The sequence below is a fragment of the Dipodomys ordii genome, unplaced genomic scaffold (assembly GCF_000151885.1).
Source record: "Dipodomys ordii isolate 6190 unplaced genomic scaffold, Dord_2.0 Scaffold48, whole genome shotgun sequence".
Taxonomy (NCBI): Eukaryota; Metazoa; Chordata; class Mammalia; order Rodentia; family Heteromyidae; genus Dipodomys; species Dipodomys ordii.
In genome coordinates this window covers 1,061,915-1,079,536 of record NW_012267264.1, presented here as the reverse complement: position 1 = coordinate 1,079,536, position 17,622 = coordinate 1,061,915, and the positions used below count along the sequence as shown (strand labels likewise).

The following is a 17,622-nucleotide window of genomic DNA, read 5'->3' as shown; positions in this document are numbered from 1 at the left end:
AAATCAAACCTCCCATAATACTGTTCTCATTCTTCCCGTTTCTCATAACTGGAATTAATTACTGTACTATTTTAATTATTTCTGTGATTTGTTGTTTGGTGTTTGCCTTTTCCCAAAGGACTTGTGACTTCACAAATCAGAGCTAGTATACTTATTGTCCAACTCTATCCCTAGCACTAGCGCATGGTAGAATGCAATAAATGTGTGTGTGTGTGTGTGCGCGCGCGCGCGCACACACACACGCCTGTACTGGAGCTTGAACTCAGGGTCTGGTGCTGTTCTTTAGCTTTTTTTTTTGTTCAAGGCTAACACTCTTCCACTTGAGCCATAGCTTCACTTCCAGCTTTTTTGCTGGTTAATTGGAGATAAGAATCTCATGGACTTTCCTTCGCTGGGCTGGCTTCAAACTGCAGTCCTCTACTTTGGACAAAAGATAGGGGAAGATCTAACCAGTATCTTGGCCTCTTTGTAGACTCAAAGGCCTGAGATAATTCTTTTTTTTTTTTTTTTGGTCGGTTGTGGGGCCTGAACTCTGGGCCCAGGTGCTGTCCCTCAGCTCTTCAGCTCAAGGCTAGCGCTCTACCACTTGAACCACAGCACCACTTTCTGCTTTTTCTGCTTATGTGGTGCTGAGGAATGGAACCCAGGGCTTCATGCATGCAAGGCAAGCGCTCTACCACTGAGCCACCTTCCCAGCCCTGAGGCAATTCTTACTAAGAAAAATCAGCGAAGTGTTGAGATTGATGAACAGCAGTCTGTATTCCCCTGGCCTCATCCTTCCTCACCAGCCCCATTCAGAATATTCAGAGAAAACAAAAGTATGCATTAAAGAGAGTCATACCAGATGGGGGTGCTTGGGACTTAGGCTGCTCTGTTGGGTGAGGTTGTGCATGAATTCAAGAACCCTGATGGAGGAGGGCGGGGAGAGCAAGCAGCTGTCCAGGGTTAGAGTGAAGAAGAGAGGACCGGGAAGGCTAGGTGTGAGCAGAGCCAGGTGTGAGGCAGATGGAAGGAAAGTGGAAAGAAAGGGAACAATTGCTCAAATCTGCAAACACACTCCTTACGTGACACAATACAGCGCTGGTGCTGGGCCTACAACAGCCACTAGGACACCAGTGAGAAATGTCTGTAATTAGGAGGCTGGCAGTTCTCTGGGCCTCAGCCCAGAGTGACGATGCAGCAAGAATTTCTGAGCCATGCTGAGCCAGGTAATGGAGAAAACACAGACAAAAACATGCCAGGCCCATCTTTCAGCCCTGCCTGCACCACTGCCTCCCATTTCTCTTCCCCACTAGGACTCTTACTCTCTCCTACACATGGCTGGCTCCCCTCCTCCCTCCAAGGTCTGAGGTCCTGGATGGATGCTCCTCTCAAACAAGACAAAGCTTCATCTGGAAGGAGAGCTGTGCTTGAAATCTCCTATTAGTGCATCTGACCTGGCCTGGCCAATGGCCCAGCCCCTCTGGGGTTCCCCGCCTGCTTTGCTCTTGGTGCCTAGCCTCTCTTCTCCAATTCCCACCAGCTATGTCTAGAATTGGAAGGAAAAACCACTTGGGTTCCTGTTTTTCCACTTTGAGTTTAATGTACATGCCCCTGCAAATCTCCTTGTGATATGCAGGATATCTGCCAAAACACTGTCAGATTTTCATTTTCAAACCTAATCCAAGACCCTGCTTTTTGTGCCATTCTGAAGCACTGTGTTGAAGCTGAATGACCAATGTGTGTTATATAGAGCTCCAAGTCCAATGCAGCAGGAAAGGCAGGGATACCAGATGCCTGTTAATGGGATGTGATAGTGTCTAGGCTGGAGCTGGGGGCGGGGGGAGGAGAGTGAAAAGTGAAGGCTTTCTCCAGTGAAGCACCACATCCATAGCAGATGACAGCTCTGCAAGGAAGGGGGCAGTGGTGGTAGTTTTGAGTCTAATCTTGAAAAGACCCTATTGATGGTTGAAGATAGGTTTCCTTTTTGTGGATCCCAAACTATAGCAATATGACAGAGGTGTCATAGCCAGTTTCTAGCCAGCTGTTTTCCACAATCTGCCACCAGGCTCCTAGGAATGCTCCCAAGGACTAAAGAATTCTGCCACACCTCTCAGGACTGTGTTCCACCCCTATGAAAAGCCATTTCTGGGGAGTCAGATAGGTCTTCCCCGACCCTTTCCAGAAACCTCCCTCATCCCAGCCACAGGGCACACAAAACTCCCTGGTCTTATGTGAAGGTCCCTGGGGTCTGAGGTAAACCCACCCCATTCCCACTTCTGATGCACCCACTGCTGTGGTGATCCCAGTTCAGTTTTCCCAGGAAGGCCAGCACATTCTCCTCTGAAAAATATTTTATTGATAAATTAACTCTGAAAGCGTTCGCCTCCCACCCAAATGTTGTAAGGTCTCTTGAATGAGTCATAGACCCTTCTGTGGGGAAAGGATCCATGGAGGTCAGGGAATCTCTGCACGGTGGAGGGTGGGATTTCCTGGGCATGGCAGAGGTGGGTATGGGGCTGAGGCAGGGCCTGGGGTGTTCTGAAGAGAGCCCTCTGACTCAGCACCAGAATAGGGAGTGGTGGTCAGAAGTGCAGCACCGTGGAGCTTTATTGCTGGTGAAGGCCAAGGAAAGTGGGACACCCCCCCTGCCAGCCTGAAATTGCAGCTGAGGGCACCAGTGTCCAGGGCTCCAGAGAAGGTGGCACTGATTCCCAATCCACAGAACCTGGCTGCTGACCCACCCACTCACCCAAGTGTGGCCCCTGGATGGGGAAGGAAGTGGGGAGAGGTATCTGAGCCAGACAGAATTGGGCAAGGGTTACAGTGTGCAGGTCTTGGGCAGAGTAGGCGCCAGAAAGGGGTGAATGGCAGGCGGCAAGTTGGCCACCTCTTCACAGGTCTATAGTGTCGCTGCCCATGCTCAGCTCGTCAATCTGTCGGCAGGCATCCAGGAATTGCTCCTGCAGCAAAGCCTCCTGGGCCTGTAACTCCGCAGCAGGCTCCGGGGAGTCGCTGGAAGGTGGGGACAGAGCCTGGTAGGATCCGGAGGCCGGGAGGCTAGGGCTGCTTCCGGAGGGTCGCGGAGGACTGAGGATGCAGACAAGTGGACAGCGCGGGGGTCTGTCTGGGCTGGAGCAGAGCAACATGGACGAACTGTCCCTTGAAAGTCCGCAAAGCGAGCCCGATGAGGGGCTGCTGCCTGCCGGCCAGGCCCCAGGAGAAGGAAGCTCCGGGGGCGCTGGAGATCCGGGGGCCTCCTCCGACCTCCCACTGGGCCTAATCCCTGTCTGGGTCCCCAGCGAGATGGTGCGGTAGAGACCGAGCCCAGGCAGGGCTTCGCCGAAGGCAGGACCCTGGAAAAGGCCGGGCGCCAGCAGCGACTCGCTGCACAGGGCCTCCTCGATGCTGCGCCGTAGATTGATGGGAGAGGGCGGGCGGAAGTCCACCGTGCAATCGCTGCAGGGGGACGAGGCCGAGGACGGGGCGGGATTGGCCGCGGTGCCTTCGCAGCCTCGGCAGCCGCCGCCCTGCAGCAGGAGGTCAGGGCCTGGCCCTGCCAGGGCGCACAGCTGCAGCAGCTCCGCGTCGCCACGTGCAATGGCGCTCCCCAGCGGCTCCTTGTCCCGAGGCCCGGCGACCCAGCCTCCCGGCAGCAGCGGCGCTGCATGGCCCGGGGACAAGCGGAAAAGCTTGGCCCAGCAGCGCGGCGGCACGCGGGGACTGCAGAGCGCGGGGTAGAGACCCAGCAGTGCCAACGGGAGCGCGACCCCCACCTCGCCCAGGCGCAGACCTAGCTGGAAGGCCCACCAGGGCCAGGGCCCCTCCAGGCCGGGTTGGCCTCCGTAGCCCAGGGCATGCAGCACCTCGTAGCCCTGCAGGGCTCCGCTCAGCAGCCCGAAGGTGCCAGCCACCGGGGCCGTGCGCGCCGCGCGCCGCCAGGACTCCCGAGGGGCGAAAGGGCTGCGCGCCTGCGGGACAGGGGTAGCGCCCTTGAACCCGGATCCTCCCAGGGGCGCTCCAGCCCGCCGCCGCCGCCCTCCCCAACAAGAGAGCGCCAACAGGAGCCCAGAAAGCAGGACGGCGAGGAAGGCGTGCAGCCCGCGCGAGGCCAGCCTCAGGGGCCGCAGTGGGTGGTGAGCAGCGCTCCCCAGAGCGGCCGCGGCCGCCAGCCCCAGCCCCAGGAGCAGCAGCGCCGCCAAGCCAGCGGGGCACCGGGGCGGGCGCGGCCGGGCCAGCAGCAGGCAAGCCAGCCCCAAGCCAGCAGCCAGGCAGGGCAGTGGCAGGTCCTGCAGCAGCAGCCAGGCGAGCACCGGCAGCCGATCGCGGTGCCCGTACGCGTCGTAGAAGAGCGGGAAGGCCCGCGTGGTCCCAGCCGAGAGCAGCAGCAGGTCCAGCAGCGCCAGGCAGGGGGCGCCAGGTGGGCAGCGCCAAGGCAAGAGGGCTAAAGCCAGCAGCGCCAGCAGGGCCACTAGACCGAAGAGCGCACCTGCCCCGTACACGTGGGCCTCCCAGGCCAGCCCCCATCGTGCCCTGGCCTCTGCCCAGTCGGCCTCCAGGGTTAAAAAGAAGAGCGGCACCGGCGAGGCTGGAGACTGCTCCTCGAGGCCGGGCATGTCTCCGTGTCCACAGGGCTCTGGCTCACACTTGGGCTGCTCTGAAGGGTTTCCCAGGCTGGCAGGAGAGGGGTCATCTGAGTCAGAGGTGGAGATAGTGGGGTCTGTGGGGAAAACAACATTTGGCTGAATCGATTGCACAGCCCTGTCTCCTCCCCCTCCACCCCCCCCCTCAGTAGTCTGAAAGAATGATCGAATGACTGAGTGTCCATCAGAACATCTAGAAGGCATTCGGAACCTATTTGTCCTACACAGGAGACTCACAGACATGTTGGCATTTCACTTTCCCCTGCCCCATTCCAACCTCTCAGGCTGAAGCTTCAGTTCTTGCCTGTATACCCATCCTTTGCTCATTTCCCTCCCTCTCTTTGTGTTTCTACTGAAAAGGAGTTTTCTTCAGAAGTCCAGAACTGTACAATTGGAATTTTTTTTTAAATGGCTGGCTCCTTCCAGTCCAGTCCTCACACCAGAAAGAGTTTTATGAAAACAGGATTTTTGTTTTCTTTGCTCACATCTCAATCTCTATGACTAAATGATTTGTGGCATCCAGTTGGCACTGAGCAGATAGCCATTGAGTAAATGAAGATTCTGAGGCCCTGCAGAGAGGCAAAGAGACCTGTACAAGGCCACAAATGGGCAATGTGTAACGAGAATCCAGATCTGAGCACCAATCTGAACATCTTTCCAAATCCTCCTCTTAATACTAGTCTGCTTAATTTACATTCCTGGTGCCTAACTTTCCACCTTGGCACTAGGAGATGCTTCTCCTGCCCTTTTTTTTTAACAGCTCCCCAATTTGTTCCTGTCTCAAGTAACATGCATACACACCCACAGAGTCAGAGGAGAGAGGTAAGACCTCCTGTCTCCAGGACTCTAGAACACCATTCCTTCTTGCCCATTGCCATTTCTATCAGCTACACCTCTATTTTCAGCCAGTGTGTGGCTGTGGACTCCATGCTGACTCATCCACACAGCCATTGCTCGAAGGCTCTTGTTATACATGCCTCTTGGGTTCTATCCCCATTTTACAGAAAGTGACATTGAGATGGACTCGGACTCCTGTGAGTCCCAGCGGGTGTCTTTGAACTCTTGGAAAGGAACAATTAGGGAATCACAGTAGGATGAAACCCTCGGGTGTGCTGGGGTTTGCTAACTCAGGTCCTTGTTCCATTCTGTGCTCCAACATCTCTCTACATCCCTTGGGGAAAGGGGGACTCAACTAAGCTGGGTGGGTGATTCTGGTCTCATGGAACAAGAGAGGAACCGCTTGGAGTTAGACTCGGGGATTCTCCCCAGAGTCAGGCAGAAGAGAAGATTCTGGAAACTACTTTCTCCCTACCCCCATCTCTCAGGCTCATCAGAACTGCAGCTGCAGGCCAAGATGGAGGAAGAAAGGGTGGTGGTGAAGGGCAGGTTCAGCCTTGTGGGAGTGGAGAAAAGGACAGAAGACAGATGTGGAATGAATTCTCATACTCTTGTCCCAACTGCCTGGCCATCCTCCAGATGGGCAGTACTAAAAGGCACAGGAGCAACTCTTCCCCCCTCCCAGAAAGCAGCAGCTCACACTTAGGAACAGACAAAATACAGCAGCTCTGAGAACAAGGTAATGAAATGGGGGGCATAAGTCAACTCTAGGCTGGGGCGGGAGGAGGAGAAGAAGATGGAATTGGAACAGCCAGAAAATTAAATATATACAGCTCTCTGCCAACTGCAAATGGCAGCATGCACCCTGCTTCCCATTCCTTCTCATTCCTCAAATCCAAACTGTGTAAGAATGCCTGCTGCAAAAGACAGTTATGAGGATAAATGAGATGATGTGTGTGAAACTCTACAGTGCCTGGTATGGAGAAAAAAATCATTCAGTATATGATTGTGACTGGCATCATTATTTTTGGCTAATGTTTATCATGGATTAATCATGAGCTTGTGTTTGTGTGTGACCACTTCCAGCCTCAAACTACTTCTTGATTTAACTAACTGAAGGCTGTAGTATAGATTAAAAGTCTTTGGCACATCCTAAACATGTCTAGAAAGACAACCATCTGTCAAATGAGTGAGCATCCACATATTGACTGGGTTATAAACTCTGTTTGAAGACCACCATGTTGATGGCCTAACCACCCCTGAGCACTGACAGCAGCCATCAGTTAAATGAGAAACCATTCAGCTGGAAACTGGGTGGTGATCAGGGAGGGCAGCAGTCTGGCATGGGTAGGATCACATACATCCACTCTGCCACTTCTCATCCTCTGTGTCCCACTGATGCCCTGGTCTAACCCACTGCTTCTGCAAAATGCTTTGACCTTTGTGAGCTCTGCAGAGGCATGGAGGCTCACAGCCTGGCCCAGATCGCTACTTCACAACTCCCCACCCTCCTTGCTCTCTACGTAAATGAGTACAGCTCTGTGAGGTCAGCTTCAGTATACCCTCTTCCAACATCACTGCTCGCCTGTGGGCCCCAAGAAACCTATCTGTCATCTCCATTCCCAAGTGCTATGACAACTACAACAAATTGCAACAATTGTAAGAATCCAGAAGGGGAATAAAACCAGAAAATAGGCTAAGTACTAGGGCAGCTCAAGTGTCAGAAGAGTTTGGAATTAGAACTTCTTCCAAGGGTCCTAGATACCCAGATCAACACACACACACAAACACACACACACACACACACACACACACACACATGCCAGGTATGGGTAGAAACAGATGAGAGAAAGCCTAACGTCTGCCTTCAAAGAATCCCTTTGATATGATCCCTGCTTTCCCCATTTACAGCTTCCTTCCCCAGAAGAGCTGTGTGTTTTGCTCAGAAGATAGTGATGTTCTCATCCTGCCTTCCCAGGATCCCTCTCCTAGACAAGCCACTCCTCCAGAGAGGTCCCACTCTGGCCCTGTGGCCCCTCTTGACCTCTAGGATGCTAGAGGAGATGGGATGTCAATGTGAGTAATTGGTAAGGCAGGAGCTGGCTGGGGAGGGGCAGGGGGAGGAACCAGCTGGTTCATGGAAAAGCCAGACCTGATTATCCACCAGCTGCCCAGATCAAAGAGCTCTGGAATTGAATCTCCATTCTAGATTCTGGAAGCTGTAGCCTGGTTAGTGGCCTGACGCCACCCCTCTCCCAACCCCCACTTCCAAGACTGTGGAGAACTGATATTCTTTGCAGCAGTGACACCCAAAATATTTAACAACTGAATGTCCTAGGTGCTGGCTAATGAGAACAGAACAGAGTCCTGCCTGCCAGCTTTGTCAAGGGGTGGGGGTGGGGTCACTGCAGGGCACTGAGGGTAGGTACTAAGTGCTTATCAACCAGCGTCTTGATATATTCCAGCCTGCTATAATTGCTGGGGTATGGCTAGGCTGCATACAACCTCTACCCTGGAGAAAGGGACCCTGCTCAAGGAATCCAAGGTGTGAATAACACCTAGCTTAGAATCCAAGGTGAATAACACCTAGCTTAGAAAACTCCTAGAGGAGACTCAAAGAGACTGTCTTTAGTCCCTAACTGCATGACACTACTACCAACACACACACACACACACATACACACACACACACACACACACACACACACATACTCCTAGCGTGAGCAAGGAAGGGTTGGCTCTCTCCCTGGGAGACCTGCAGTCCTCCTGGATTCATCAGAAAGAGGCAGGGCTCCTGCAGCCACCAGTGAAGAGTAGGGTAAGGGCAGGGCTGGGCAGCCTCTGATAGTGTCCAGACTCATTAAACCTGCCTGGCCAGCACTGTCACCCAGGCCGACAGACTGCCGGCCAGCATCCATCCCCAGAGGCACAGACTCCTCCCTGCTCGCTTACAGCAGATCCTGACTCTGCTGCACACTGGTTGAACAGTAGGGGGGAGGGGGGAGGGCTGGCTCCTCACCTACCACCAAGGGAGTACCATGATGGTGGCTTGAGGAAGCCAGAAAGGCAGGAGAGATGTCTACTCTGAGACTGGAAGAAGTCAGAGGGCCAGAGACATCCATGGCTCAGCCTAGTATGACATCACTGAGGGCTTACATAGTTACAACAAACCCTTAGCAGAGCAAAGCTAGGCCGGGAAATCCCTCCTCATGGCATCTGCACCATTGCCTGGAGCTAGGGTGTCTGCAAGGTTGGATGCAGCGGGATATTGGGATACAGTGAGGGAAGAGAAGCAGGGGTAATAGGTATTATTTAATGAACTACTTTGTGCCCAGCACCATGTCAAAAGTTAACATTCTCTGGAAGGTTAACAGTTCCTAGGCAAATTCAGTACTGCCACTAAACCCTAGATACACAAGAGCACTCCAGCTCAGGAAGATTAAACACCTGCCTAAGGTCACCCAGTTCAGAAGCAAATAAAGGGACTCACAACCACGTTTCCTGCTGCCCTGGCCTGTAGTCTTTGCTCTGTACTACTCTCTTGTCTGCCTGCATGTTCTGAAAGGGTCCCTTGAATGAAAGTGACATTTCTGCTCACGGTCTCCTCTTCAATGCTCAATAAGGCACTCAGCTCTGCCCATATCTGACTGCATGTCATGTCCAATCAGATGGAAGAGGAAAGGGCCCTAAGGTTGAGATGGGTGGGAGCAAGAAAGGCAGGCCAGGCCATCTAAGGTAGAGGATGGGGTGAGTAGAGAAGCTATGGAAATCATGGAGTCCTGTATAATTTGGCCCTGATCCCTCTGTCCCCTTTCTACTCTATCTAGGATAGAGGATCATGACTTACTTGTGTGGGACTTTCCCTGACAACACTTATTAGACCATCAATATGTATATTTCCCCATCATGATGATGAAAAGAATGGTGGTTGCAGGTGTGAGGACAACGAACTACAAGATCCCAGGAATTCATGTGCAGTAAGCACTCAATGAATGTCAAGTTCAAATGCTCTATACTTACCATGTTGCGTGGGTGTTGTCTCAACTGAAGCAGAGCTTAACAAAGTGGCTGAGTCCAGCAGGCCTGGGCTTGAGAACTTCCTTTCCAGGAGAGGTGGGAGGGGGGACAGAGTTGTGCCAAAGAACCCTAGAACAGGAATACATGGGGCTCAAGAGCCACCCTCCCAGCAGGCCACAGAACTTTGGAGAAAAACGTGTCCTCCAGAGCTTGCCTAAAGGAAGTCAAGAGTCCCAGGAATTGTAGCTCATATATTTCTTGTGCTAAGCTACCAGCACCAAACCAGAGTCAATACAGCAAGAAGAAGTCTCCCCTAAAACACAGTACCTCTTTTCTAGGGTCTAGGAGAAGCAGAGTCTTCCCTTGGGCCAAGAAGAGAATGGTCAGGCCACTAGCACAGCGCCTGGCCTGGGGATGCCCCACAAGTGTTTGTTGTAATGAAAAAAGAATGCTCACCTGGAGAATCTGACATTCTGGAATCTGAGCTTGGGAGTGTCGTTGTTCCTGGGAGGCTAAAGCCTGAGAAATTCCGGACTGGGGGCAGAGTAGTACCAAAGAACCCTGCAAAAAGGAGACCAGGCTAAAGCTGCCTCCTACCTGCCAGAGGGCAGTGGGTTCTTAACAACTGGTGCCCAGAAGTGGTTCTGTTCAGATGTGGTAGGTACTCACCAAAAGGTCCCAGGCGCCCAGCAATCTCTGCCAGGCTGGCCCGCAGGCTGGGGAGCAGGGGCAGTGTTCGATGCCCGAGTGTGGGGGCTGCACCTGCTCTCAGTGCCACATCAAACTTCAGCTCCAGCTCACTCTGCTGGGGTCTGGGAACAGTGGATGGAGGTGCCGTGGCTGTCAGAGCAGTGGCCCAGGTCACAGTGCCCGTCCTGGGATGATAGGAGTCAGTGGGACCAGAGAGTGGCGATGTGGACTCCGCAGGCAAAGAGGAGGCCCAGGGCGTAGAGCTGCCTTCAGCAGAGCCCCACTCCGAGGGAGAGTTCCCCAGGGAGCCTACCAGCAGTTCCCAAAAGGGGTCAGTCCTCAGTCCACTGGCCACCTCTTCCCCTGACTCCTGGCCTGGACCAGGCGAGAGAGGTTGGGTCTCGGTGACCGGGTTCCCCCACACAGCAGCAGGTCCCCGAAGATGAAATTTGAAGTTTAGTCCCAGGTTGAGAGACAGCATAGAGGACTCGCTCTGAGGTGGCGGGGTGAGTGTGGTGGGAAGGGCGCCAGGGACGGAGGAGGCAGGCTGGGGGCCCACAGGAACAGCAAGCACAAGCCAGCAGAACAGCCCCAGCCCCAGGCAGCCCCGCCCCGCCATGGCCCCACGTGGCCTCAAGGTGGGCAGGGTCTCACTTCTTCAGAACCTTTTGAGCAGATAGTCCTGGAGAGAGGAGAGGCCTTGTGAGTCCTGGCTGCCACCCTCTTGCTTTCCCAGAACAGAAATGCCTCCCCCCCCACCCCAGAAGTTTCCAATCTCAGAGAAGCAGGAGGAGAGAAGCAGGAGAGAGCTCTTTTGTACCTCCAGGCCCCAGAACATCCCAACTCTTGCCTATCAGGGACTGAAATATGACTGCAACCCTTGGTTGGTCCTCATCCTCATCCTCAGCAGAGAGGAATGGCTTGAATTCTCAGACCAGAGCTAGCCTCTCTCCCTCTTCACCCAACCCTCCTCTCTGGAAAATCCAGAGGCTCCCTAGGTGCCACACTCTTCTAGCAATACAGCTGTGAACAAGCAAGCTCTAGGGAGGGCATGCGATGTGACACCCACCTCCAGCCCGGATCACTGGAAACAGGCCCCGGTGACCTGGCAGAGTGAGCGGGCTCCACCTGAGAAGCAGTAGCCCTAGTCTTGAAGACCCTACAAGTATTGGGGGGAGGAGCGCTAGGCCACTGATTGCTTCCTGGGAAAGATGAGGCAGGGAAGCTGGGCAAAGGGCAGCGGCAGCTTCCCCAATCCCTCCCAAGAACTCTCCCTTACACACACACACACACACAATCTGGTGGGGGAAGGGAGGGGAGAGGAGCCAGGGACACACGTGTACCCAGCAGGCACCCTTACGTCACACACACACACACACACACAGCCACACCTAGCACCCATGACACACTCACCCACTCACCCTTCACATGCCTCTGCACGCGGGTGCGCGGGGTGGGGGCGGGGGGCGCGCGCACACACACACCGCATCCTGCTGAGCCCCCTCTTTCCTACATGGGTTGGGACCCAAGGTCTGTGTTCTCCTGGCCCCCTCACACACCCCCACACACATGTGTACAGAGAGGCGCACACACCCACAACGCATTCACACCGTACCGACACACATCTGAGCCGCCATCCCCCACACCCCTACACACCCACCCGCCCCTCGGGGGCACACATGCACGCGCGCGCGCGCACACATGCACACACTCACTCTTCCCCGAGTGCGGACCCGCCGACCTGCTCCTCTCCGTCCTCCCTCAGGCGGGTCTCCGCCGCCAAGTCCCCCAGGAAGGGGCGTTTGTGGCGGCCCCCACTGGGGCAATGCTCGGTGGAGTGTCGCCGGTTCTTCCCGAGGCTCCGGGGCGCCCAGGCTGGCGATCGGGATCTCCAGACCCCGATGCCCGTGGGCCGACCCGCTGCCCCGCGTCTGCCCCCGGCCCCTGCCCGCGGCCCGCAGCGCCCCCCCTCGCCGAGCGGGCCCGGCTCGGGCTCGGCACTCGGCGCTCCCTCCCCGCGGCGCCGCCTCCTGGCTGCGATCCCAGCTCCCGGGCCCCGCGCGCGCGCCGGGTCCGCGGCAGCCGCCTCTGACGGCCCTCCCTCCGGGCTCCGGCGCCTGCCCGCCCTCCTCTCCCCTCCTCCTCCCACCCGGCCCGCGGTCCGCCCCCTTCCCCGGGCGCGCACAGAGGCTCCGAGCCCCACGCGCGCTCATTCACCCAACGCTGCCAATCCGCCGCGGAGAGTGCGGGCGCCTCCTCCTTCTGAGCCCGGCGCTGGCAGTCACACACTCCTGGGGCGTCCAGCACACGCAGCCACACGCGCTATGCAACACACCTGCGCGCGCGCGTACACACACACACACACACACACACACACACACACACCATGCCCCAGGAATGGCACCCCCGTCACTCTGTAATCCCTTCCCATGAATAAAGCATGCATCGCCCCCCCCATTCTTTCTCACACACAATTCTGTTCCTGTCCCCATTTTACAGATAGGTACAGGGGCTTGAATTCAGGGCTTCTTCTGCTCAAGGCGATTACTCCACCACTTCAGCCACACCTTGATACCTGGTTTCTTGCTAGTTGATTGGAGGTTAAGAGTCACACAGACTTTTCTGCCTGGGTTGGCTTTGAACTTTGATCCTCAGATCTCATCCTCCTGTGTAGCTAGGATCACAGTAGGGAGCCATAATCGCCTGGCCAGATGGGTAACAGGAGGGAAAAAAAATTACTGGATTACCCAAGATTGCACAGCCTGGCAGAGACTTCAACTCGGCCTCTCTGCTTGTCCTCTCACTAGTGGTGGTTTGCAAACAGTTGCACTACTACAACTGAAGTGCCTCCTACACTTCGCAGGCCAACTGCCAAATGTCAATCCTCAAGCAACATCTCTGTGCTAAATTTGTCTCTCCAATACTTAAGAGTTTCAGAAATGTTTGCCCAAAAGAACAGTGAGCAGAGATGCTTTCCAGTAAGACATGAGAGGAGACAGTGAAATGAAAGAGCGAGTCCCCAGCCTCCTCTGAACATCAGAGACAGCCAGCCGACCCACCAGCATCAATTCTCTCTGGATGGCTCACAGACCTGGTAGGCTATAGTAGTGATTCACTGATGTTTGGAATCTCGGAATCCCTTTGTTTTCTCTCCCAAATACTAGTATTTAGAAGCATCAAGAGAACATAAAAACCTGAAGTTTTCTGCATTATTCAAAGCTTTTCCTCAAACCCCTGATGCTCAACCTGGGTGCCCAGCCCAATGGGGCAGGGGGTGTGCTTTAGAAGAGTTCCTTCCCTTATTTCTCATGACAAGCCATATAGAGGGAGAAAAATTATTGTCAGCGTGTTAGAGCCCTGGAGGTGGCTTTGAACTTCTCTCCTCCCTACCCCTTCTACTCTGTAAAATGGCCATGGAGTTGCTACCTGTAGAACTACCCAGGCAGCCAGGCACCAGTGGCTCAAGCCTGTAATCTGAGCTACACAGGAGGTTGAGTCTGAGGACTGAGGTTCAAAACACCCCAGACAGACGAAAGTGTGAGACTTTTCTCTCCAATTAATCAGCAAAAAGCCAGAACTAAAGATGCAACTCAAGTGGTAGAACGCCAGCCTTGAGTGGGGGAAAAAACACAAGAGTGTGAGGCCTTGAGTTCAAGCCCCGGTAACAACACACACACACAGAATTACCTAAGCAATGGGGCAAAATGACCCAAGATAATTCCAACTACTCTGGAGGTTGAGGTAGGAGGATGATAAGTTCCAGATCATTGTGGTCAGCACAATAAAATATCACCATCACCAACCCATAACTCCATCTCCACCCTTCCTCCCCTCAAAAAAAAATTACCTAGGTCAGGTTTACCTCATAGAATTAGCATAACACTTTGCCTGAGATAGGTACTGCTAGACTATTTGTAAGTAAATGAATGTGAGGTCCCTGTGTGCGATGGCAGCACTTCAGAAAGCCATTTGGAGCTCATTTCCTGATCACAGAACCCCCTCCTCCCAGATGATATAAAAGCAAATCAGACCCCCTGCCCACCTGATGAAGTCTGAGATTTGTTCTGAGCCTCTAAATGACTGCAATGGGCATTGTTTGTTGCACCCTGCATTCAAGGGGTTATTCTTCTTCCCACTGTTGGTCCATCAAAGGCTGCCTGCAACAGCAGACTGGGAGTCAATCTCTGATTTTCTTTCTTTCGTATACTTAATAAAAATTATCCCACTAGAAACATTTCATGGAATCTTCCTCATCGAAAGGTTCATTTCCTGCTAATCATGCTCACTTAAAGACTTCTAAATGGAAAGGCAGAAATAAAAATACCCCAAGTACATTAAAATAGCAGTCCTCCATGATCAAGTAAGGTGATTCCTAAGAATTACATTTTTTTAAGATATTGAGAAGGGAATTTAAAGGTTTGGGGTAAGATAGTGACAGAAGGCATATATCTAATTTCCCTCTCCAAACCCTACTAAATTTTCAATAGAGAGATTTTGAAATCAAGAGCTAAATCTGCAAGGATGCAGAGAGCAGGAAAGGAGATCACAGAGCAGAACAGCAGGCAGCCATGCAGTTACTGACTTATCAGCCCCGAGGAAAAAGGCATCTCCAACTGGCAGAGGGGAAACTGAGAGTCAACTTGATTTACATTGCATAAGTCACAGAAGGCACAGAAACTGGCAGTTCAAGGTGCCTCTGGGACTCTGAAAGGCATGGCTAAAGTCAAGGTGAAATACAGTCAGAGTTCTGGGATTCTTCCCATATTCGAAACCACTAGGTAACTGATCTTCTCATTTCCCAGCCAAGGTCTGGAGGATCTTCCTCTAAGAAGGTAAGTGGACTGGAGACATTTCCCAGACACTGAATATAAAGATCCTGGGCTTCTCCCACAGACAGGATTGCCAAGTGGTGGGAGCAAGACCTTTGCTCTACATGATAAAGGCCAGAAGTGTCTATTCTAAAGCATATCCCCAGCTCATGAGGGAAGACCCAATGAAATGGACATAAAGGCTCTGTAAAAATTCCCAAATGGATCACCTGTCAGTATCACAACCAACCCATGAGCTCAGAGGTTCTAACCAGTCGCTCATCCCCCACCCTCCACCTATAATCATAAGCAAAGATGACTATTCAGGAAATTTTCTAACACAGAAGAGGAAGACAAAACACACAGTCCAAAAAGGCAATGTAAAGGAAACAGGTTAGACAGGGAGAAAAAGTCATCAAAAGAGGCCATTAGTTATTATTATCTTTAGAAGAAAGTACTGCATCCATGATCCAAGAATAAGATGTGGAGGCTGGGAAGGTGGCTCAGTGGTAAAATGCTTGCCTCACATGCATGAGGCCCTGGATTCAATTCCTCAGCACCACATAAACAGAAAAAGCCAGAAGTGGCACTGTGTCTCAAATGGTAGAGTGCTAGCCTTGAGCTGAAGAGCTGAGGGACAGAGCCTAGGCCCAGAGTTCAATCCCCACAATGGACAAAAAAAAAAGAAGAAGAAGAAGAAGATGTGATGCAAAGGAACATTTAGTTAACTGCATGAGTACCTAACATAATGCTGCACTCCTGTACCCATAACCTCAGCATTCAGGAGGTTGAGAGATGGAGAGTCTATGTTCAGACTAGGCTTCATAGTGAGTTCCAGGACAATCTGAGCTACAGAGTAAGACTTTCTCTTTAAAAATATAAAAAGATATATACAAAGAAATATTCAGAGAAAGTAGCACTTGAACTTTTATGAGAGAGGTGACAACAGTGCAAACAACAGTATAGTGATTTCTGGCTGGAGGAGGCCACAAACCAAGGAAAGTAGACAGCTCCTAGAAGCTGGAAAAGGCAAGAAAATGTATTAGTCCCTAAAGCCTGTAAGAATGCAGGCCTACCAACACTTTGATTTTAACCCAGCAAGACCAATTTGGGATGTCTGGTGTTTCAGATCTGGGGGGTAGTTTATACCTGTGAAGTGGAGCAGTGACCTCAGAGGGTCACTACGGAGTCCAAGCTGGCCATGAATTCTTGCCCTCCTGCCTCAACCTCCTACAATCTGTGAAATGTCCAGCCACAGATATAACTCAGAGTATATTGCCACAAACCGTAATATAAAGGAAGAACAAAAAGAAAGTGATTGATAATAAAACAAAATGCCTGTCAACCTATAAATACTATTTTAAAAAAGAAGAATGAACTTATGTGGAAAAAAAACTACAAAACTTTATTGATAGAGATTTAAAAAAAAAAAGGTCTTGATAAATGGAGAAACAACTTGTTTCTGGAGAGAGCTCCTCAATATTTTATAAGGTCATTAATTCTCTCCAACTTGATTAATATTTTAATACTATTCCAATTAAAATATCAATATAATTTTTTAAGTTTTGAAATAATTATTTTGAGATTCATCTGTAGGAATAAGAGGGAAAAATGCGTGAAGAATCTTTGAAGATTAAGAGTGGCAAATGGGATGTGTGGGTTAAACTGTATTTCAAAGAGCTAGTTTAAAAAACAAAATGAAACTGTGAAACGGCACAAGAACCTTACACGATGGTCCAGCAGTGGGAAAACACTAAGCAAATTCCTACCCATTTCTTTGCTCTTCCCAGCAGAACGTCTCCATAGAGTTGCTTATATCCATTGCCTTTACTTTCTTACTTCTTACTCCAGGCTGGTTTCTATCCATGTTCTGTAGAAAAAGCTCATGTCGAAGTCATGGTAGCCTTTAAGACACCAAGCTCAGTGAACCAGAGTCTTCTCCTTAACCTTCTTGATACTATTAGTTACAATATGAGGACATTCCAGAGAAACAGAACCAGTAGGCTGTGTAAAGATCACTTATATAGAAGGAGATACATCGTGAGGAATGGGCTCATGAGACTATGGATGGAGGCTGAAATCTCACAAGCTTCTCTCTACAAACGGAAGGCCTATATCGTTCAAACCCAAAGGCCTGAGAGCCAGGGTAGCCAGTGATGTAAGACCTCATCTGAGTCCAAAGGTTCAAGAATGAAAAGCTTTATTTTTCAGGGACAGGAGAAGATGTCAATCCCAGCACAAGAAAGAGCAAACTCACTCTTGCTCTATCTTTGTGTTGAATTCAGACCCTCAAATAAACTATGGCCAGCCACCAGTGGCTCACTCCTGTAATCCTAGCTACTCAAGAGTCTGAGATCTGAGGATCATGGTTCAAAATTGACCCAGGCAGGATAAGAGATTCTCATCTCCAATTAACCACCAGAAAGAAAAAGAAGCTGGAAATTGAGCTGTGGCCCAAGTGGTAGAGTGCTAGGGGTTTTGTCTGTCTGTCTGTTTGTTTGTTTGTTTTGTCAGTTGTAGGACTTGAACTCAGTTCCTGGGTGCTGTCCCTGAGCTCTTCAGTTCAAGGCAAACACTCTACCACTTGAGCCACAGCGCCACTTCTGGTTTTCTGGTGGTTAATTGGAGATAAGAGTCTCACAGACTTT

The 17,622-nt window shown here is 51.7% G+C and overlaps 1 protein-coding gene across 1 annotated transcript; it reads right to left on the bottom strand.

Moving 5' to 3' along the window:
* Positions 1 to 2,873: 2,873 nt before the first annotated feature.
* Positions 2,874 to 10,785, bottom strand: Prrt4 (proline-rich transmembrane protein 4). The gene is made up of 4 exons (XM_013019979.1): positions 10,146 to 10,785; positions 9,933 to 10,037; positions 9,480 to 9,605; positions 2,874 to 4,699 (listed from the first exon to the last, which is right to left on the bottom strand). The coding sequence occupies exons 1-4, from the start codon at positions 10,783 to 10,785 to the stop codon at positions 2,874 to 2,876; spliced, it is 2,697 nt and encodes an 898-aa protein (XP_012875433.1).
* Positions 10,786 to 17,622: the final 6,837 nt, after the last annotated feature.